The sequence below is a fragment of the Diuraphis noxia genome, unplaced genomic scaffold (genome assembly GCF_037042655.1).
Source record: "Diuraphis noxia isolate RWA-SAM2 unplaced genomic scaffold, SU_Dnox_SAM2 contig0002, whole genome shotgun sequence".
In the NCBI taxonomy this organism is placed as follows: Eukaryota; Metazoa; Arthropoda; class Insecta; order Hemiptera; family Aphididae; genus Diuraphis; species Diuraphis noxia.
Genome location: NW_028301712.1, coordinates 5,433,569 through 5,457,568, shown reverse-complemented (window position 1 = coordinate 5,457,568; position 24,000 = coordinate 5,433,569). Strand labels below are relative to the sequence as shown.

At 27.9% G+C, this 24,000-nt stretch overlaps 1 protein-coding gene across 8 annotated transcripts in view; it reads left to right on the top strand.

Annotated features, from left to right (window-relative positions):
* Positions 1-24,000, top strand: part of LOC107167794 (multiple PDZ domain protein-like) — a 71,579-nt gene that overhangs the window by 24,183 nt on the left and 23,396 nt on the right. For 7 of the 8 annotated variants that reach the window (XM_089219492.1, XM_089219491.1, XM_089219493.1 and 4 more), the window contains 5 exons: positions 2-109; positions 178-303; positions 357-455; positions 516-722; positions 1,169-1,259. In XM_089219492.1, the coding sequence (XP_089075618.1) occupies positions 2-109; positions 178-303; positions 357-455; positions 516-722; positions 1,169-1,259 (631 nt within the window). The remainder of the gene's footprint in view (position 1; positions 110-177; positions 304-356; positions 456-515; positions 723-1,168; positions 1,260-24,000) is intronic. The other variant, XM_089219494.1, reaches the window with a different exon arrangement.

The window sequence follows — 24,000 nt, the reverse complement described above, 5'->3', positions numbered from 1 at the left end:
GGTTGATTTTTTCAACAGCACTAATACAAATAATAGCGCAGCTATATCAGGTATATTTATAAAAAATGTACTTCCTCAAAGTCCTGCTGGTCAAGATGGTCAATTAAAAGTAAATATTCTGTTACATTTTAGTGTATTATGATTGATATTTATACATTATACTTGTGAAATCAATAGACAGGTGATAGAATATTAGAAGTTAATGGGACTGATGTTCGACACGCTAATCATGAGGAAGCTGTTGCAGTAATTCGTTCAGCTGGTAACCCAGTGATTTTCCTTGTACAATCACTTGTATGTTGGGTAAGTTCTTAAAATATATTTTAGGTTAAATAATTTATTCATATTCACTCTAGTCCGAAGATCAATATGAACAGTCAAAATCATCTGCTGTTATTGGAGATTCGTTTAAAGTATCACAAGAGCCCATGAAACCTGTTAATAGTGTAAAACATGTAAAGAGAAAAAACATTTTATTTTAAGACATAAAATTATTATTTATCTTTATGTTTTAGAGGATTTCAAGTTGGCAACAGAAAAGTGAAGACAATGCTAATGAAGATAATTTTCGGATTCGTAAGAATTCATTAGCTCAAATCAAAGCTATGAGTTCATTCGACCGTAAAAAATCCATCAAATCTAATAAAAGTGAAGATAGTGAAGAAGATGATGATGATAATAGAGATAACGAAGGCCGTATTAGAATTCATTCTGGACAAGAAGTAAGACGATGAATACATTTTGTTAATTTAGTATAGGTACCTACGTTACTTAAATTTTATTCGGAAAATATTTGTCAATTTAATTAGATCATATTCTATATTTGTACCTATTTTCAGTATTATTTATTATTTCATTTTACTTTATATAAGTAAAATATTTATTAAATTTGTATATAGTAAAAAATGTTGACGATTTTGAGGTATAATGGCTCAGAATCATTTGTATTGCAATGGTTTTCAATTTTTTGTGTGATGAAGATAAATTTTTACTTTTATATGGACTAAAACTCTTGCGTAGTTACGTATACTATGATATAGGTATCCTATTGAAATAGTGATATCTCGGATTATCTCCTATTATTTAAAAAAAAAAAAAAAAAAAAACCATTCCAAGTATAATTTGAATATTATAGCTAATACAGTATAAAATTTAAATTTATATTTAGATAATGCGGTCTAGTGCTGGTAATGTTAAAAGATCACAAGTAGAAATTGATGCTGATCCAGAATCAGAGGATGAATATGGTTATACTTCAAGTGAGTATGATTTTTAGTGTGAAAAATTTATCAGTCCTATAATTTATTAATATGATAAATATTATGCAGGCTTATTTTATTTATCATTTCTAAAAGGTTAACATTTAATTGAAAGTTTATTAATTGATAAGAATAGAGGGTATGAAAAAAATTAACGTAAATAGTATTAAATATGTTATATATTATGTTCATTGTCCCAATTATTTTTACATTGATTGGTAACTAATATATCTATTATTCTATATGTATAAAAATATTTTTTTTAAACAGTTAATTACAATTTAATATTTAATTAGGTGGGTCTTTGTTTTTATGATATTCTTATGAAGTTTTATCGTTTTTTGTAACAAATAATCGTCTAATATTCTCAATTACATTTAAACATAATTTGGTGAAATCCGTTCTAAACCTGCGCAGTCTGACCGCGGTAAGCATGGACGAGGTGACCCCTGATCATACTAGTTACTGTATATACTCACGTTTAGCTGGTTTTTCAATGGTCCGTCTTAAGAAACAGTCATGGTTTCTGAAGAAGAAAAATAGTTATTTCACGCCTGTGTTCTCGTATCATTGTTTTATTTTTACATCCGTGAAAATGTATAAGTAGTTGAGTGACAAAACGAGTCTTAATTACTTTTGGTCTGATAATACATCGTGTCATATCTACGATTCGTGTGATGCCGCTTGTTTCTCTAGGATTATTCGCCGGGTTACTGGCTTGTCAAGATAATATATGAACTAAATCATCTTCATTATTCATATGTAGTTCCATAAGGGAATAAGTAGTTTCTAAATGCCTTTATATCCATTACGTTAATTTACTGTATTAATGTTTCATTATTGAGTAAATTTGGAAAATTCTAGTCAAGTTTATCCGTCTCATACTCACATTACACGCATGTGTACTTCGATAAAGTACTGTTCGGAACATAATAATTAACAAAAAAAATATTTGTTTTACTAATTTATACATCTGTGTATAGCTGTATAAGTAAATTTTATACCTACAACCTACTGAGTACTGAGCATTGACCACTTATTGTATTATATGCATTAGTATACGCATCAATATATATTATATATATATATATATAACTATGTACTTTATACTAATATACTATGTATATGAATTAATTAAGTACAAAATATGAATTTGGACCGGGATTAAAACCCGTAATCTATGATTAAAGATTTAAAAAATATTGAGTATTCCCAACTAATAAGAAAAGTTATTCACTACTAATGGTTCGAAGCATTATAAATTATAATCTTTGTGGCCACATGAATTAATGGGTGAATTATTGCGTAACAATTTATCATCTGGTTTCATATTTATCTCTTTGTAGGTACATTGAAAAATAATAAATATTATATGATAACATTTTCATTGAATTGAAACTAAATCCTTTAAAAATAAATAAAAACCAAATAATAAATAAGTATAGGTTAGGTTAGGTGCATACATACAACAAATTATAGTAATAATAGTTATAGTTACATTTAAATATTATAATAATTGTTTAAAAAAAAAGTATATCTTATTTATTTGCACTCCAGGAATCTAAACCAAAAAATAGTCCTTTTGAGGCCCTGATAACATGCTCTAGAACTGCCTTTAATATTTTCATAAGTATTAACATACATTAATCTGGTCCGAAAACTGCATAAGAAATCGGTAGGAGAAATAGAAGAAAAGCTCACGTGCATTAGAGTAAATAGTAACGCGTATCACCGTATTTGTATCATAATTATTACGAGTATATATTATTTTATTAGGTATATTAATAATCAATCACGGCTGACCGACAAAACTATAATATTATTAACGTATAAAACAATAATTAATAATATATTTTAGCCATTTGTCGTTTGTGTAGTATACACACATAATATTATTATAATTCGCGCATTTGTATTATTATAAGCGATCGCATTATTCGTACTGAATGGAATGAAGCAGAGCGGGTTTGCGTCGGTCGGTTGGGTTTTTTTTTTTTAATGAACAGTCAAAAGGTTTGCACCGCGGGTAGGGGCGGCGGGAACGCTACACTATATAGTAGGGGCTGCCGGATGCATGCTGCCGCTGCCGCTGCCGCCGCCGCCGACGACGACGACGACTTCAATAAAACTGGGTGACCGCGCGGCGGCGGTGGCGGCGTCGGCAGATCTTTTCTCCAATCAGTGAATGGGCCGCGCTCGGGTTGTCCGCATCGTTGTCGTCGTCGTCGTCGTCGCCGCCGCAACTCTCGTCCGTTTGTTTCAAACGTGCACGGTCGCGCGCACCAATTGATTGTCGGACAAGAAAACGACCAATCTCTTCCAGGACGAGAAGAAAAGCTGTTTTCCTGAGACAACGCAAATACTTCTCCCATTAAAAATATTATACAAAATGACGGGCAGAACAGCTGAACAGTCGCCAAACTCTCGAGCAGCGGTGCACCGGCACGCGGCATAACGATCAAAACGCCAGTGCCGCGTCGTCTTCGCTATCGCGGTTGTCGCGTCTCGAACGCTGCTGTGAAGCGACGTGCGTCGTCGTCCACCACCATCGCCGCAGTTGCAACCTTCCGACACGCCGTCCGCCTACCGCTGTTTGCCGGGATATCGCGACGACAAAAATGCACGGTCAACCGCCGGTCGGTGAGCATCAGATGCCACCGCAGTACGCGTTCTGCGACCGCCGCCGTCGGCACGATAATGTCAGTGATTAGCGGTGGCGCCTCAGATCACAATCATCGCGATGGCAATCCCCGCATTGCGACGCTTCGACAACATCATGATGATGCAGGGCATGACTGCCGCCGCCGCCTTGTACAAGACCGTAGACAGCGACTTTGAGCTCGGTAACTCGCTGCTTATTCTCGTCGGATTTTTGCAGTTTGGATTTTTTCTATAGAGTCATAAAAAATAAAAATAAAAAATGTCTGAAATCATTACCTACAATTAACATCATTGATGTATATTAAAATTCGCGTGTAAACTTCTGATATCATACATGATGTTATGTTGTAATATTATTATAAGATTAAGAAAGGCCCAGGCATCTGAAGATAGAATGTTTGTAAGAGAATGAAAAGACTGGATGCAATTTTAAGCTATGCCTCCTTAAATGGTTGTAGGTGCAAACAAAATAAACATTTAAAAGCAAAACTAGATTTTTTTTAAATTTATTTATTTGATGAAAATGACGAGAAAATGTTCGTTTTTATTTACTTATTGAAGAGACTCCAGTCCGATAATATATATACTGTGCTCATCGTCTTTACCATTAAAATAACACGTTATTTCGTATACCTACGTAAAATTTATTTATTTTTCTGCAATGTTGCCAAATTATACGAATTTTACGATTGTATACAACTAGCAAAATAAAATAAATTTATAAATCAACAAACTGTCCAGCAAGCGTCCACAAAATGTATACAATAAACAATTACATATAGTGTTCATTCGTTAACATCACGCAAGTAGATAGAAGCAATAGATTCAAAAATGTGTTCAATCTTAAGAAGCGACATCCATAGAAAAATGGCTCTATTTGGTTTAAAACTTATTCATATTTCAATTAAAATATATTTATGCTTAATATTAAAAAATATATTTTAATGGTAATCTTTTTTTTTTTAATTAGCTGATTAAAATATTTAATTTGACGTTATTTTGAAAATTATATAATGATAAATATGACAACGTTGAGGTCTATTTAGTACGAAACCGTATCTTTAAATACCTTTAAGAGATTTTTTTTGGTATGGCTACTCAAAAAATATTCACAATGCTGTTCCAAAAGGCTAAATTGTACCTACGCGATCTACCCTTAATTCCGATATTCAATGGCTGCAGTATTATATTAACCCATATAGGTACTCTATAATAGCTTATAGCATGAAGAAATATTATTATAAATAATTCATACGATTTAGTGTATAATATCCTGGAACTATATAATAATGATAATATACCTATACTTTAGTTGAAAACATGATTTCCTATCAATATTATTTGCATTTTAAAATAACTATATAATTTAAATTAATAAATGAATATTATATATAGAACAGTATGGAAAATATATAAGGTATGTGATATATATTATTATACAGGTATAAATAATACTTATAGGTATATGTATGTTAAAATTTTAAAGATTCTTAAATCATTATAAAATATGATACAATGATGCACAGACGTTAATAAAATTTAAAGAAAAGTGTTGGATATCAAGATTTTCTGACTATGTAGGTACTATACTACTATTAAGATTTATACTTTTTAGCATTCATTATTTTTAAGTATGTTTTTAATTAATACTACTACAGTTGTTAAGAACTGATCTGTTGTCTAACAAAACTATAAAATTTTGGTTTTCGCCCAGGTTTCGCTTTTAACGCAATTAAGGAGGATTTGGTTTAGGTACATTCATAAAAATATTTTATCATATAGTATTAATTATAAAAACATTTTGGTTTCCATTGGCCGCACACACGTATGATAGGTGCGTCATGTGAAACAACGATGTTAGAAACTTCCTGATTCTAATAACTAATAATTAATAATATCATATTCAAAATTAAAATTTGAAAAATATTTATTGTTGAAACCTTCTATTGTTATTTAAATTTAAATTTTCTATACATAGTGCCATTTTCAAAATATTTATACTAATTTTAAGCTATTTATAGCATTTATATAGCATTGCTAATAATTGTTAAAGTTTTTTTTTATTTTATAATGTTTTAAACTGTTATACAAGGTTTTTTGATAAGTTCTTCTTGTTGAGCAGTTAAAAATGCATTGTATTTTCAAAACAGTCGATTTTACTTAAATGTTTGATTATTTTGGGTATTTGAACAAATATATCTATCTCCATCCTTTAAGAATTTTAGTGTTACTGTGATGATTCAAAAAATATTGGTCGTTGAGGCATGAAATTTTTCATCGTTATGTCTTATTTATATTTTTATTTTAGTACGGTTCAGACTAATTTTAAGTTATTTATATTATGAACCTATTTACATCCTTTTATATACTGTACAACAGTATAGACATAACAATTTACTCAAAACTATATAGCATGCTATAATATTTTATATGTACAATTTTTTTGATAACTAAATTAGTAAAATAAATAAATATCCTTAGAAATATATGGTTTGATATGCCAAAATTGTTTTTATCATTATTGAGTTTAAATATAACACATTCCTTATTATACAATTGCATTCTCAATGAAATGAAGAGGTATCACGAAACTTATTAATCAGCAGAATGACTTCTTTCTACGTTTTTTATATTGTATTTTTTTTTTTTGTGCGTTTTATTGTGCATTTAAATTTAAAAAAAATTTAATATTCTAACGGTATTTTAAATATATATTCATATAACTATCGATGCAAAAATTAAAAAATATCTAATAATGCATTTGAAATTCCAAAGTACTAATAAAATTCATATGGGTCAACAAGCAATATAATTTTAACCTATAACCTGGCCATCTGAGTACCTAATATACTTTTAACTTTTATGATGACTGAATGAAACCGAAGATGAAATTAATATATCATTAAATTATCATATAATTTATAATAAATCCATATAATATAATATAATGTTTGCATAATGTTGCATATTTTTCTGTAATTATTGTTTTTTTAGTGCATTAAATTTATGATGAGTCATTAATATATTTTATATAGGGTATTCATTTTTTATGACATCAATTGTGTCAATAACATTTTAGAAAAATATAGTATAATTTTTTTTTAATAACATGTTCAATAAAAAAGTTCTGGGTAAGAGGTTAACAAATTATTTTTATCGTTTAAATCAAAATATATTTTTATGGATAAAAACCAAGTCACGGTTTTTTTTTAGTTTGAGTAAAAATTATGTTTAGTCAATATCAAAATTTAAATTTGGACTAGCTCAAGGGCTTTCTTTTTGAAAACTTGTTTATTTAATTACAAATATTCTAATTGATTGAGATTCGGTGATATTTAAAATAGAAATCAAAAACGAATGGTTGCAAAAAGAGTATTAGGAATAAATATTAAAAGCTTACACCTACAAAAAATGTATCGCTTTATACTCTTTATTAATATTATTAATCTATTCGTCTATACGTCAATTTATTTTTTTAAAATTAATTAACATGATAATATGCATTTTAGCTAGTGAGTTAATTTATTAATATTATTTAAAATAATTATAAATATTATATTAAGATCAATCGAATTATGTGTTTTTTATGCTCACAACAAAAAAGGTCTACCATTAGGAAGTTACCTAAGACTTGCTGAAAAATGACCGATGACATTGCAACAAGATAATATTGTTGCGGTTACCCTAGGGAGACGTCAAAATAGTTATTATTTATAAATCTAGTAAAGTATATTTCATATATCTACCCAAAATGTATATTTTTTGTTAGCAGGATTTTTATGATGTGTACATATTTTGATTGGTTTTAAAATAATTGAGTACTTATTAGTGTTTACGGTGCATAATGTAGTCTATACTTTATTTAGTCTACCGATCATTTTTATAAATCTTCATCGATATAGGTAGTATATGGGTACCGATTTTGAATTATTTTATGATTTGATAAAAATTTGAATTGTATCAAACCGATGAAATCGTAGAACATATAATGTAATTGAATCTTTTTTTTTACAAAGGATATATAATTTGTTCTACTGGAAATTAAACAAAGATCAAATTAGATTTTAGGAATTTGTTCTATAATTAATAACTTAAATAATGTCGTCTCATAAAAGTTTTATTTTACTAAAAATATTTTTTTAAATATTTAAAAAAATACTATTTAGTATTTATTACTGCAGGTCTCGTGGTACTATTCAGTATTTTATAATTTTATATGAATATCAGTGACGAGTAAATATTATTTTTTTTTAAAGGAGGATGGAATTTTTGTTTCCAAAATGTTATAATTTAATATTTATATTGTATGTTTTATTCATAAAATATTAATAATATAATATATTAATCCTTATGATACCCCCTTCTATTTAATATGATTCTGGTTAGTATAGATTATATATGCAATTAAAAAACATTTATTTTACTTTATCTCTTTGATTTAATTAATAGTTGTTTAAACAATATGGTTGTAAATTATTAAACATTAAAATTCGTTATCGATGAAAATAGTATAAAAACCATAAGTAAAAAAATAATTGCTTTATATGGAATTGTATTTGGAGGACAACTAGATGTTATAAACTCATAGTCAACATCATCTTTTTCTCCTGATTTTCGATGACTTCAGCTCATAGAAACGTGAAAGTCATTCTTTGTCAATTACTGTTGATTCTTGTCTATAAGTAATAATTGTAATATATTATAATACATGTCGTACAAAGGGGGAGGAGGGTATATGTGTATATGTATAGGAGGTACGGGCTAATTTTTGAAAATAATCGATTAATTATTTTGAATGATTAAAATATTAAATTATTCTCATTGGAAATCTCGATTTGTTTTCATACTAGTTTTATATTATAATGACATGCATTTTATCTCAGACCGATTAGTTAAAATAATTCCAATACATAATAGTCGTTTATTATCTTATATATAGGTACAGTGTAAAGTACAAAATATTTACAACATAATTAATTAATCACTTATTGTTTGATAATCATCATTCTCTGTTTATATTTTCCGACCTTAATGAAACGAAGAAAAATTAACATAAGTTATTCAATAACTTTGAAAAGTATGATAAAATCTATGTTATATTCGTGTGTAATAGAGGAAAAATGATGTTTTTTACTTTCGATTTCTTCGCCTTTATAATGTTTATAGCTCTAAAATACAGAATATAGATTCACTACCTAGATTCACTATGGTTTAAATGGGACTTGAAAAAAGTAACTTTTAATGATGTACCACTACTGCTGTAGTATATACTGCCAGTCTATAGGTAAACATGCGCAATTATTAGATACATATATTGTGAATAATTCAGGTGCACACGATAAATTAATGTTTTCTACTTATAGTTATGAGTATATAATATCATCTAGTGCGTATATTATTTATTCATGTGGAACCTTGAAGACGCGCGTCTGCGTATAATGTATATTATTATATATATATATATATATATATATATATATATATATACTCTAATTAATGGCCACTTGAAAATGATTGAAAGCGCACTAATAACTATTCGGGCGTGACGTTTAGAGATACGCGATGATTATTTGCTGGTATAGGATTTCTAGTTTTTTAATACGACAAACCGCGTGAACAGCAGCAACAGTATATACTTTTCGTCTATATATTCAAATACCTACATAACATAACCTAACTTATATATGTATATGGCTGCATATACCTATATTATATTAACTATTATACACACGTGTATATCATGTGTGTTTTTGACTAAATTGCAGTGTACTATTATAATACCAGCTATCTTGTTATTTATCAGTTTTGTGCAATAACAAATTTCCTATACGGACGCCAAAACACCTTTCGTCACGATATTTGTATTATACTATACTCGTATTATCATAATAATATGTATACTATATATATATACTGCTGCAGACCATTGCTGTTCGTACCTTATTAAAACGATTCGACACTCACACACGTGTGTGTTTATATATCATTATATTATGTTGTATGTTGCAGATATTATGTTTTATAACTTATAATAATATGAATCCTCTTGAAAAATAATAACAATGCTTATGTTATAGCACACGCAATTTTAAACCCGGTAATGGGTGTATATAACGTATAGTGTAATAAACTGTATACATCATTTACGTAGCATCAAACCTCTAAATAATCTTTGAGATCGAAACCTTTACAAAATATATATGTACACGAAAGATCTTGTTCTGTCAGGTGTGACCACGAGGTCACAGATAAAATAAGCATAGGCGTGCGGAGACTTTGACCGCAGTGGGGGCCCTTAAAAAGGTCCGAACTAAAGATTCTTTTTTTTTTTTTTATTAGTTAAAGGCTACAAATACAAAGGTTTATTAGCCTACAATGGTTTACATGTTTAATTTATAAAGATTCTTGTGTGATGATAATTGATTAATTAATAAAATAATAACTTAATCACATATATATTTTATTTATACTATTAGATTAAAACTGGCTTCACTATTTTTTTTGTAAAATCTAAACATTTTGCTGTCTAGTATTATATACATATCTATGCATTTATTAAAGAAAAAGCCAGAGGCCGCAGAGGGGGCCGCGACCCACCCGGCCCCCCTATGCGCACGCCTATGAAAATAAGTGTTAGTAAAAAAAAAAAAAACAAGACATGCATATTTTTGTTTTATTTCCCGCTTTTTATAACGTTTTCATTAGTTTTCGTTACTGTGTGCAGTATTACACACACAAATTATTCAGGTATGTCAATTATTCGACATGATAAGTTCTTGCGAAAATTACCCAACCTTCGCATGACGAAAAGTCGCTGTCATTCCAATTTTCATTAATGAATTATATAAGCTTCCGTTTAAGTCTAATATACGTTAAATTTAATTCAAAGGAAATGATTGATTATTGATTAAACGACTTGAAATGAGAATGGCAGAAATAAACTATACAATTGCATAAAATATATTTTTCAATATACCGGCTCAATGTATCATCCATAAAAGTCATATTTTTAGTATCAAAATTATTCTTATATTCAAATTTACAAATTGGCTATTTTTAAATTGCTCATGAAATTAAAAAAAAAATTATAAAATGTTTGTTCAGTTTTAAGAAATAAAATTTAAAAAAATGTTTAAAATACTGATTATAAGCATTAGTCAGTTCTTTCTGTCACACTCTGTATACAGACAAAATTTGTAAATCAAAACTATGTTACATGTTATACTAATTTACCGCGATGGTAAAAAAAATATTATGCTCCTAATAATTTAAGTATTTATTGTATATACCCACAACCCACTCAATAATATTTAATAATATATAATACATATTATTAAATTGAGTGTTATATGTTCATCATTAAATAATTATTATTCTTTATTAAGTTACGAAATACTTTTTATTGCAGTTCTTAATTTACGTTGTTATTATTATAATTATTCTATGGTATTCGACTTGTTCACATGATATCATGAAAACAAATTGTTCTGCAGAACATAATTAGGTAACTAATAAGAAATAAAATTATTATTTCAGTTGTATAATATAATAATATATTATATTATCTTGCTTGACGTTTTTATTTCAAAGAAGGCATCTATTTTTTGAAAAAAAATTGTCGCGGTAACTTTTCAATCGTACTTCTGAGGAAATAAATCTGATTTAACTTCTTGATTCATATAATTTTAAATACCTACTTCTTCTTTTATGCAGGATCTGTGTTTATAGCATTAGAAATTAAAATCAAAACGTAACGCGAGGGAAACTATAAGTATTGAATCCCATTTTTAAAAATTATTGTTTGAAAATTATATCTCGAAGATGGCGGCCGTCAGCATCAATACACTGTTGTAGACGATCTCTAAAGCTCTCATATGATTTTATGTTGTGATGTTGGAAACTTATCTGCAGCATAGGTTGGAGGAAATGGCTGAAGACCATGATTTAGAGAATGTATGGTTTCAACAAGACGGGGCTACAGCACACACAGCTCGAAGTTCACTTGGTGTCTTGCAACAAATGTTCCCTGGGCGGTTATAGTCTCTCTAAGAGGAGACATAGGCTGGCCAGCACGGTCTCCAGATTTAAGCATGTGTGATTTTTTCCTCTGGGGCTACCTTAAGGATAAGGTTTTCAGACATCGCCCACATACCATAGAAGACCTTAAACAGAAAATCACCGAGGAAATCGAAGCCATACCAGTCGAAACGTGCCGAAAATCATATGAGAGCTTCAGAGATCGTCTACAACAGTGTATTGATGCTGACAGCCGCCATCTTCAAGATATAATTTTGGAATAAAATGGGATTCAATACTTATTTTAATAAAAAAAGTTTTTTTCTCTAAGTTTTACTGTTCGTTTTTTATAACCTTTCAAAACTCGTCAGTCGGCTTGCCGCACCCTGTATAATATTGACCGTTTATTCGACGTTGTATCTATTTGTGGCTATGTGGTGTCTACAAGATCCCTCTATGTATGAGTTAGACCTGCAGGGGTGTCCAACCCGCGATCTGAGGTAGCTTTTGATACGGCCCTCACTTAAAATTTAAAATCCACTAACTAATTGTAGGTGCATGGGTATAATATTATATTAATATTACGAGAAAAAATGTATATCTAAAAATATTTCTGCTTATTATTCGCTGTTGTAAAATTATAAAAAAAATGCAGTTTTGTTGTATAATAGAATATAATTTAATCGTTAAATTTGAATGTATTATATTATTAAAAAAAGTATGTGGCTCACAACAACTTTTATACCCATATATGATGTGGCCCAGTCTTCACAAAAAGTCGGACACCCCTGAGCTAGACTGCATATCATAGAAAATACATATATATGATGGTAACATGTCAATAAGGTTGTACTATTTTAAATGTGCCTTGCCATACGCCTAACCGTAATAGATTTAGGACGCAGTGGCGAAAAACTTTAAAGCGATATAATAATAACCCGTGTACATAAATATGGCGTGTACCTATATATATATATATATAATATTTAATATCCCTAAATATGACGTATAGGCCGGTATATGCAGGGTTGGATATATTATAATATAAATAATATACCTATACTCCGATCGAAGCGTGCAGTGCGTGCTTCACATATTCCTATATAGGATATCCAAGGCCAGTCAGGAATTGTTACTTAATGACGATCGGTAAAGGGACAGCGAGCCCGGAGGGAGGGTTGCTGCTTGATAGCGATAAAAGTGTATGATGAGGAAGTGTTCGGTAGGTGTACGCACAGTAGCGCGTGGTATTTTGTATAATCGATACGTTCGGGATGCGGGTCATTCATGCGTCGTCGCATCCTCTGAACCGCCACCGTCATATTATTATATACACGCGCTTGAACGTATATATATAATATATATGTATCCAAGTACGTATTATATATACATAATATATAATATGTGAATTCAATGTTTTATGTTATGTGTATATTTACTTTATATACAGGGTGTCGTGTTCATATCCGCGGATAATAATAAAGAAGGCTTTAATTCTAAAAAAAAGTTTTAAAATAAATTTCAAAGTTCAACTGTTTAGGTATAGGTAGGTATTGCTAATTGCTATTAATTATTCATAAAAACAATTTGTAATGTAATGCATAATTAATTTTAAAGTTTGTATGACATTTAAAAAAAACCGTATAGGTATTAGGTATACATATTTCGAATACAATGTATTTAAAACAATCTAAAACTTTTAACTTTTTTAACATGGCTATGTTTTGGGGCTGGGTACTACTTTTTTTCTGACTGATTTTCATAGCACATTGTTAAAGAAATAAATATAAAATAAAATTCTTATATGTTTCCATTCAAAACCAATAATCTATGATTTCTCAATTTTCGTTACAGAGAAATAATATCTAGTTGCTATTTATTATACATAATATATATATATATATAAGTTCAAACGACATTTTTTAAATGAGACTTTATCCAAACTGGCAATTTTAAATAACACAATTGATTATAAATGTGACCACTCAATACTATATCATCATATTCAAGGTATAGTAAAATAATTTTTAGAGAATTTCAACTTATAAAAATCGAGTTTCTAAAGAGTAGTTAATTAGTCATAAGTTAAAACTTATAAGTATTAAATTTTTGGATTAGTGAAGATCTTGTAAAAAATAATAATACTATATAATATAGTAATACTGTTGTCATAATGGACCAAAATATTGTGAAATACCAATCCATTCCACTCAACTAAAACCTAAATATACTTAAAATGTATAAGCTTTTAATTAATTAACTACTATAAATAAGTATAGTTTTATACTCAATTTTGTGTATTATTTATTTCTATATTAAAATTAACAGAAAAATACGCTGCATCGGATATGGAAAAAAAATGTTTTCCGTCATTAAAAAAACATTCAATTGTAGCCAATAATATATAAGTAGAGTTTTTTCAAAAATGTTGTTTTGTATAATGACTTCAAATTATGCAAAAAATATTTCTTAAATCATTTATTTTTTTCGAGGTATGATTAAAAGTTTATCGCTAAAATAAGCATCCTGTTTATACTGAGTATTTTTTTTTTTATCTTGAACTGATTATATTTTAAAGTCATTATATATTTTTTACTCTAACTTTTAAGTTGATATTTCTATTATTTGTATAAAAAAAAAAACAAATTTAAATACCTTGCACTTTGTAAAATATGTTTTTCTCGTAACCATATTAATAACTATAACTGGGAATATGACAAAATGTTATTCGTTAAAAAAGTACTTTTGATTGAAAACTACATAAAGTTTGGTTCGCGAACGTTTTAAAAAGGATTTAATAAAATATAACTTTCCCCTCTGGATATAATATTATATAATATCCTATAGTTGGCATTTCATTTTGTTTATATAGCATACTGTTGAAAAACCATCGATTTTTACCGGAAATCTCCAGGTTGTGCAATACAAAAATATAACCTATATTCATATATAATACCTACTTAATGCGGTGGTTATATACATTATACTATTACAGATATACCGGGTGATTCTTTTATCATTGAACACTCATTATTTCAAAAATCACTAATGTTTTTGAAAATATTTTTTTACATAGTTTCAAGTTGTTCAAAAACCAACGTATTTATTAAAAAATATTTTTTATCCTTATAATTTTTTAAGTCTTTTACTTTTTTGAATGACAACATAGAGTTTTAATTTCATATTCCAAAGCAGAATATTTTTCTAAGTATTTTGATTCATAAAAATTGAATTTAAGACGAGTAGTTTATGAGCTATAAGTATTTAAATTTAGATTGGCAGAGTGGAGTGGTGCTACGGGGTTACCCCGCAAATATTTGTCCACTACTCTGCTTGTTCAACTTTAAATACTTATATAACTCATAAACTACTCGTCCTAAATTTGATTTTCATGAATCAAAATACTTAGAAAAATATTCTGCTTTGGAATATGAAATTAAAACTCTATGTTGTCATTCAAAAAAGTAAAACACTTAAAAAATTATAAGGATAAAAAATATTTAAAAATATAATTTTTTAATAAAAACGTTGGTTTTTAACAACTTGAAATTATGCAAAATAATATTTTCAAAAACATTAATAATTTTTGAAATAATGAGTGCTCAATGATAAATGAATCACCCGGTATAGAGTGATTCCCCAGGCATGCTAACCCATGTTTTTTCTTTAATGATAAATTTCCTTATTTTTTGGAATTTTTAAATATACTTACTCAAAGTTCATTTTTTCGAATCATTGATTTTTTTTTTGTATGAGTCATCGTTAAATATCGTCTTTAAAAAAATCTATAACATAAGTTATGTTATATTATTAGATCTAGTATTTATTTACTTGGTCCATTTTTTACAAATTATTTATGTTGATTCTTGATAGATTACTATTAATATAACTTAATATTTCGTAACACCATAGCCCCCTTATCTTATAAATCCATTTTCATGGATCTATTACTTTCAGTACACAAAGTGTTACAACTCAAACGTTACTACTCGTTAGAATTATTTTATTTATGATAAGTAAACATTTTCAAAACAATTATCCGTTAAATAGTTTACAGTAGAAAAGGAAGATTTTTATTTTCAAAACAAAATTTTTTATCTCCACCGCAAGAAACTTTTATAAGTAATACAAAAATCCATCATAATATTAAGTAGGTGCATATTTCAAAAATTCCGAAGGTCAGATTTTGGATAACTACAGCTTTTTTGAAGAAATAGAGAGTTACCATCATGCTACGTGAAACTCCTTTTAAACAATACATTGTACATGTAGGTAAAGCACTTTTCTTCTTGTACATAGTTTTTATAACTACGTTTTGTCAACCACAATAAAGGTTCATATAGTGTTCATACATTTCGAGTTTTCAAAACAAATTGATTTTCATTGAGGATTGCGGAAAAAGCTTAAAATCGATTAATTGTCGTTGGGTACTCAGTGTATTAAACGCCACGTTGGGTCACGTTGGGTCATCATTATATTCTATGAGTGTGTTTTTAGTATATTAACTATACTGACCTTGTAAAATGTAAAACAATATACCGCACTATGAAATATTATGTACTTGAAAAAGTTTATTTAATCGATAAATATGCTGGTTTTTTAGTATATAGTTTATTGCAGGAGTATTGTATACATAATATTATATAATAATATCGCCATATTGTTATTTGTATAAATATAGAGCTTTTAAATGGTTCAAGATGGCATTCAAGTATGCTTTACTAACAAATAAGTAACAAAATAATGTTATGAGTTTAATACAAGTAGAAAGTACCTACGTATATTGTGTTATAGTTCGTGGAGAGCCCATTGCGTGGTATCTTTAAAATAATATTTTGTTTTTCGTGAAAAATAAAAGGTATTAATATACACATTTGGTTAAAAAAAAATCGATCTGTCGACGCTTTGACTTCCGAGTGAAGACACAACTTCTTTGAATAGGTAGGTCACTGTCATGGATGTGACAAATTTAAATTCAATAATAAAGCATTGCATACAAGATACTTCTCTTTTTCTAATATTTCATAATTTATTAAATTAGTAAAATGGCAAATTGAACTAATTGTTGTCAACAAATTCGTATCGATAATAAACTAATGACTAATAAGTAATAACTAATAAGGTATATTATATTATTATTATTTTGTTTTTAATAAAATCAATACCAACGTATACAGGAAACGGTTGTAAATATAGTTCCGTCAACTATGATGTATAAATAGCTTAAAATTATTCTAAATTTCTTAATTTAAAAAATATTAAAATAACGTCGATTGAACTTAATATATTTTTAGTGTACGCAACATGTTTATAGAAATTAGTAAGCAATTAGTTAATTTTTATCATTATTTCGATGTGCTATTAATTTATTATGATAAATATTTTGTTAAAATCTTATTTTCATAGTTGCTTACGATTTATAAATATTATTTATTATTTACCATTTAATACTTGAATTCATATATGTTTTAATAATGTTATCAATACTAAATAATGATTACTAATTACTGATTACATCAGTTTGCAAATTTCGTGAGAATAGGTTGAGATGGCTAGGACATGTTTAAAGAAGAGAAAAAACTGAGGCAGTTTCAGTGACAAAGAACATGCGTGTGGATGGAGAAAGAGGAAGAGGAAGACCGAAAAGGAGGTGGTTTGAAATTATAGAGTGTGATATGAGAATGACTGGTGTTTACGTGGAGGATACTATAAGGATCGTAGTAAGTGGAAATTGAAGGCCGACCCCAAAATAGTTGGAAGAGAAGGCGAAATAAAGGGAGAAGAAGATTACTGATTTCATTCATATCGTTTAAAGGCTAGAAAATGTCGTGTTAAGACGTAATAATAATATACCTATTATTATAATACGTAACTATTTCAAATAACAGGAAATGTATAATATTGTCAAATTATACGTTTGATGCATAAATGATGTTTAAACTTAAAACATAACTACAGACTATACGATCTACGAGTATGTGTGCGAGTAGTATATTCGCATATAGATAATATTTTCTTCTGTCCATTAATAAATTATAATTATAAACAGACAATTTATTCGAAAATAAACTACTTAATTTATTATGAAAAACACGATACTACATAAAAACACTTTTAGCTGCCTTTATTTATAATTTAATTATATAGATATACATAGGTAAATGAGTATTATGTGATGTGTAAAGTATACAATTTTTTGATTGCATCTTTTAATAGATTATACATCTATTAAAACTTAATTCTTCCATATAGCGCTGGAAGAACTTTTATTCACAACCATCGCATTTTATCGTCATAAATCATAATATAATATATTAAATAGTAAATACTTACCTATAGTAAATAATGAACTCTATACAATGATAAAGATCCGTTTAAGTACCACCTCTGTATAAAGTATAGTACTAAGTATCGTAATTTTAATATGTTTTGAACTTTTTTAATTAACTGAGTGACTTTGTGCGATTCTCTATTTTAAATTGCAATCATTTTATTATGTTTATTAGTTTATTGATATATAAATCGTAAATATTATTATCCATTATACAATATTATATACCTTTATTACAAGTCCAACCTTATCAATAGTATTTAATATGTAACTTATATAACTTGTAAATAATTTAGAGTTAAACCCATTGTTGCCAATGGCCATAGTTTCCTAGGCTTAATTTAAATACAAAAAAAAAAAAAAAACAATATTATATGTATTAATTAAAGCTATGGTTTTGTTTAAGTGTATTCTCATATCAATTAACTATGATTCGTGCTTTACTTTTACCAATTTCAAGAACATTCTTGCGTTGTATTATAATATACATATTAAACATGTGTGGAATTATAATTTAATAAATATAAATATATAAAGACGAGTAGTATATCTACTTATAAATATTATTCATAAGTATCTTATTTTTTGTATAGTAAAATGTACTAATGTACACATGTTTCTATCGATGTATTCAGATTTTCGATTATAATATTCATGACATTAATTAATTTCTGATTTATCTTCATAGAATATGAAATTAAGTAGGTATATAATTATTAAAATTATATAATTGAATATTTATTAGCAGGGTTGGGATTTCATAGCACTTAAGATTGCATAAATATGCGCTATAATATTACCTTATTAAATATCGCTATAAATATGCGCTAAAAATGTGCAAAAAAATAACAAAATATGCAAAAAAGGAAATTTATACTAATTAAACATTAATTTTTGATTACTTACAATTGATTATGCAACGCATTTAACGCTCGTTCGTTGATAATCGGCGATTAATAATCAATGTAGAAATCGACAAAAAACAAACAAACTCAGCAGATAACATAAATTAGGACTAAGTACCTAATACGAAATTATGGTAATATTATATTATCGCTGTAATTGTACGGCATTGTATCAGCTTAATCGGCCATTTGTTTAATTTATATACATTTACAATTTATTCAGATTCAATTGCAAAAATCTAAAAACACGTTTAATATAATTTAATTTCATAAAAATTACCGATTTTGATTCAAAACAAGTAAAAATGCAAAAAACTCAAAAAAGCACTAAAAACTAAAAAAATCGCTAAATTTGATAAAAATAGCAGAATGAAATTTTTAATTTGAGTTCTTTGTATCATGAAACACATTTTTAGCTTAGTCTGCTATTTTTTAAGCATCTAATAAGAAATATGCAAATGCTACAAAATCTCAACCCTGCTTATTAGTTATTAACGTTATATTATACTTCATGAGTATAGGTGAATTTAACTAGGTAGTTAGAGTATTTTATGATTTATTTTTTGTAAAAAACAAATATTAGAACATTTAATTTAAATTTTTAAAAACGAATAACCTATATTAAGCTGATCAATAACATAAGAAGTTAAACCAGTATAAAAATAAACTTCCATATATGGTTACCGAAATGAAAATTTATCCAACTTATTATTTACTTCACCTTGAAAACATTATAATTAATAACTAACAATAATAATATAAAAAGTTGCGTGTTACAGTTTATAAGTACAAGTTACTGCAGTTAAATTAATTTCTATACATTTTTATGGCATATGGCTATTTATATATTATATTACATGAAATATTAATAGTAATTTTTTGATCTGTATGATAGTGTTTTATATATTAAAATATAATTATATCATTCTATTGACAATATTAATTTGTACTGAACTTTAAGAAATAACTTTTAATACCATTCATCGAAAATTCACGAAATATACACAGCTGAAATACTATATTATTGTGGCGTATCTAGGATTTATGGCTAGAACATTATAGTTATGAAGGGCTTTGTTATATTTTTCTATTACCTTTCCACCGTTCATCAACAAAAAGTAGGCACATAACGTTAACAAATACCCTGTGTTATAAGCTCTATTTACAAGGTTATTACATTGTGTTCTTAAGGGTAGATATTAATTGACTGAACTTATAAATTACCTGAAAATCAATAAATTAAAACAAAATAATAACAATATGAGGATCCGTATCCATGATTATTGTATTTCAAAGTTGGTATATACAGATTAAATGTGTCCATTGATATATATAATAGGTGGTACTATTATTAAGATTCGTAATTATGAGTATTTGAATTTGATTTGCATAGCATACATTTATAAACTTTAAACTGGTGTAAGATTTGAATTAAAGTTCTAAAGCTGTTAATTTCAAAGTCCATGCGTTAGTTATTATATATATTATTTTTATTGGGAGCCTTACTATAGTTATGAGTTAGTATTTTCTTGGTTTTCCACAGTGGAGTATGTAAAAATTAATTTCGGGGGGGGGGGGATACAAAAAAATAATTTATATTTCAACACAGTTACGCGTCGTAAATGCGTTTAATAGAAGAATTTGCATATAGCCTAATTTATATATATATATATATATATATATATATACTGCTTTAAAGTAGAGATGTTACGAACTGTTCGATTTTCGAACCGAACCGAACCAAATATCTAATTGTTCCGTTCGATAATCGAACCAGAGAAATAAAAATAAAAAATAGAAATAAAAATAAAAATAAAAGTTGGTGGAGTAACGGCTAAAATTATAAAATATTATTAAATAATTAATAATTAATAGATTAATATTAGTTGTTTAATGTTTGCTTGTTTTAAATATTGAAGTTTTTCGCTTTTTCTTATTCTTATCAGTTATCACCATATTAATAATTAAAAATTAAAAATCTCATGCATAATAATTATTAACTATTAAAGTATTTAAAGTATTTAAGTAAATAGTTATAAAATCTTTATTCAATAATTCTGAGGTATGGTGGCTAAATGATAAATAAATAAAATAATATCCAATTTAACTTTTAATGTTCGGTTCGATAAAATATTTGAAGAGTTCAGTTCGGTTCGGGTTCGATTAAAAGTGTGTAGGTTCGGATCTGTTCGAGTTCGTTAATTTAAAGAAAAGTTCGGTTCGGGTTCGGTTTGACCTTAAATATTATGGTTCGTAACATCTCTACTTTAAAGAGTATACCTAATATGCTCAATAAATTTAATAATAAATGTATTTAAAAAAAAAAACGATATCGATTCTTGAATATCGTAATTTTATTTCTCGTTTAGCTGTTCAAGAGCATACACTGCACAGTGCACATATTTCACTATTGTCAACTACGGAAATCAAAGAAAATGACGTAGGTAAACTGTAATGTAGTTCTAATTTTTAAATTTTAAAGAACAGATAATAAATTGTAATAAAAAAAAAAACTTGGTACCTTAAAGTTTACTTTCCGGTGTAATTTTCTCAGTTGTCTGTAGTTGATAGTAGTATAGGTATTATATATTGTGTATAAATTTACTTTTGAACAGTTTAACGATGAATATATTTGTTGGGTATGAATGGACAATTGAACGTGAAATTTAAACGTTGAACAAAGTAAAATTGTAAAATGCAACTAATTCACTCTTTACCGGAACCTTCTTGATCTTTTTTTAAACAATTTGATTTTTATGCTTAAAATTAAAATTTGTTTTATTTTTGTATGGTAAATTTATTGTACGTATCGACATATACGTACGCGCTGCAAGTCCAACACATAACACTACTGTAGACTGTATTAGTGATGGACGCTCGAAATTTTGACATTGTGATTTAAGATTTAACCCATTTATGAGATGTTATATACTGACCATAAGGTTTTGGGAGCCTGAAATTTATGAAACTAATTTGAAGCGAGACACATTGTTAAGATATGTTTATGAAATGGTTTATAAAATAAAGACACATTTATAACAAATGAAGGAATATTATTTTATTTTTTACACTGCACAGATGACTATTATTGATATCTAGAAATGAGATCGTACTTTCGAGAAACGCTTTTTGTATTTATTGATTAATTTTACTCTAAGCTTTATGTTAACATTGGTTGACTTGGGGGGGGGGACTGAACACCCCAAATAATTTTTTGGATACGCTAGCGTACCCCTACTTCTTTTCTAAAGGGGAACGCATGGAACGGATTGTTATGTAAACTTTTAACTTACCTATATTAATTAAAATTAAACACAAAATTGTATTTGAAAATTTGAATTGTAATTTTATTGTATTGATATTTGCATGATATCTAATTCTAATATGAAGTGAACCTTAAGTTACACGGTTACACCTCATAAATTATGATTTATATGTTATGATTCATTGATTCCTTGTTTCTTAATAATTTAAAAGGGATTATAAATGGTGGTGCGGGGTGACCCCCCCACCACCATAGTTATGTAAGCTTTATTAAAATGCTAGGGACGCTACATTTTAAAAGTAGCCAGAGTACCTCTTCTACTTTATTTCCAAGTCAATCACTGGGCGTTAAGAGCCGCATCCCATACATTATATCCATATACTCGGACATTCATATAGTTATTGTTTTTAAGATATATTCCTATATTACCCGGACGATGTTTTAAAATGTGTTTTATCTGATTTTCAAGCTTTACCTATATAGATAGGTATTATAAACAGTGAAAACTTGTACCAAATCCCATCAAAACTGAAACTGCAGCTAGTATTTCAACCGAATTGCAAGATGTCAAATTTTATTTTAGAAATAATTGTCCATCATGAACATGGCATAAAACATAAACTTATGCCTTAAGTGTTACGCTCTAGATGTGGCACTATATCGTTTAAAAACCATTTACCTAATTAATGTTACGATGATATGATCGGTTCCCGCAACGATGGCGTTCAAAAACATATTAAGACGCAGGTTGTAGTGCACTTCGAACAGCATCAGCCATCGTCCTGGTGTACTTGGTTGCCGAATATTGTGCTAACGTCAAAAATAAGAGAAAGATACACTATAGTCTCTATCCAAGCATGCACTTCGATATAGAGACAATCAAATCCATCCTTTTCAAATTGTTATCCATCCTCTGACCTAACATAAATCCTCCGTAGCTTCAAACTCTGCAAAAAGACGATGCTCAAAGAATGGATTAAATGACTTTATCGGTCTATGATGGTTACTTAAATTTTAGTTTTTTGTTTAGGTCGTCACTTACTTAAATAAATATATATATATATATATATATATATCATACAACAACCATAGTTATACAATGTGCTAATAACTGGAAAAAAAATATAATCGTCACGCTGGGGCATTTATATCTCCACTCCCCTTAACGAATCCCATGAGCATAGCATAGTGTATATAGCTTCCGGTCACAATGTTTCCGGAATTGTCAATTTAGAAATCGTGGAAACTGTTCATAAAAAAATGGAAATCTCGTTTAATTGAATACCGTTACTTATCCACGCTGTGACTGACATCTCCATATTCAGAGCTACTATTATAGCACATATTTTTCAAGACTGACCTAAAAGAAAATGTATAATAACTAATAAGAAAACTTGAAAAAATCCACAGTTTGACCCTTAATGCAATTTAATTTGGTTAAGAGATATTGATATAAAGTAAACTATAATTAATAATTTATAGTTTATACCTACGTTACAACTGTGATAATATGGTTTCAAATTTCATAAATTACTATCCACTGGCATTTAACTCAATTGAATA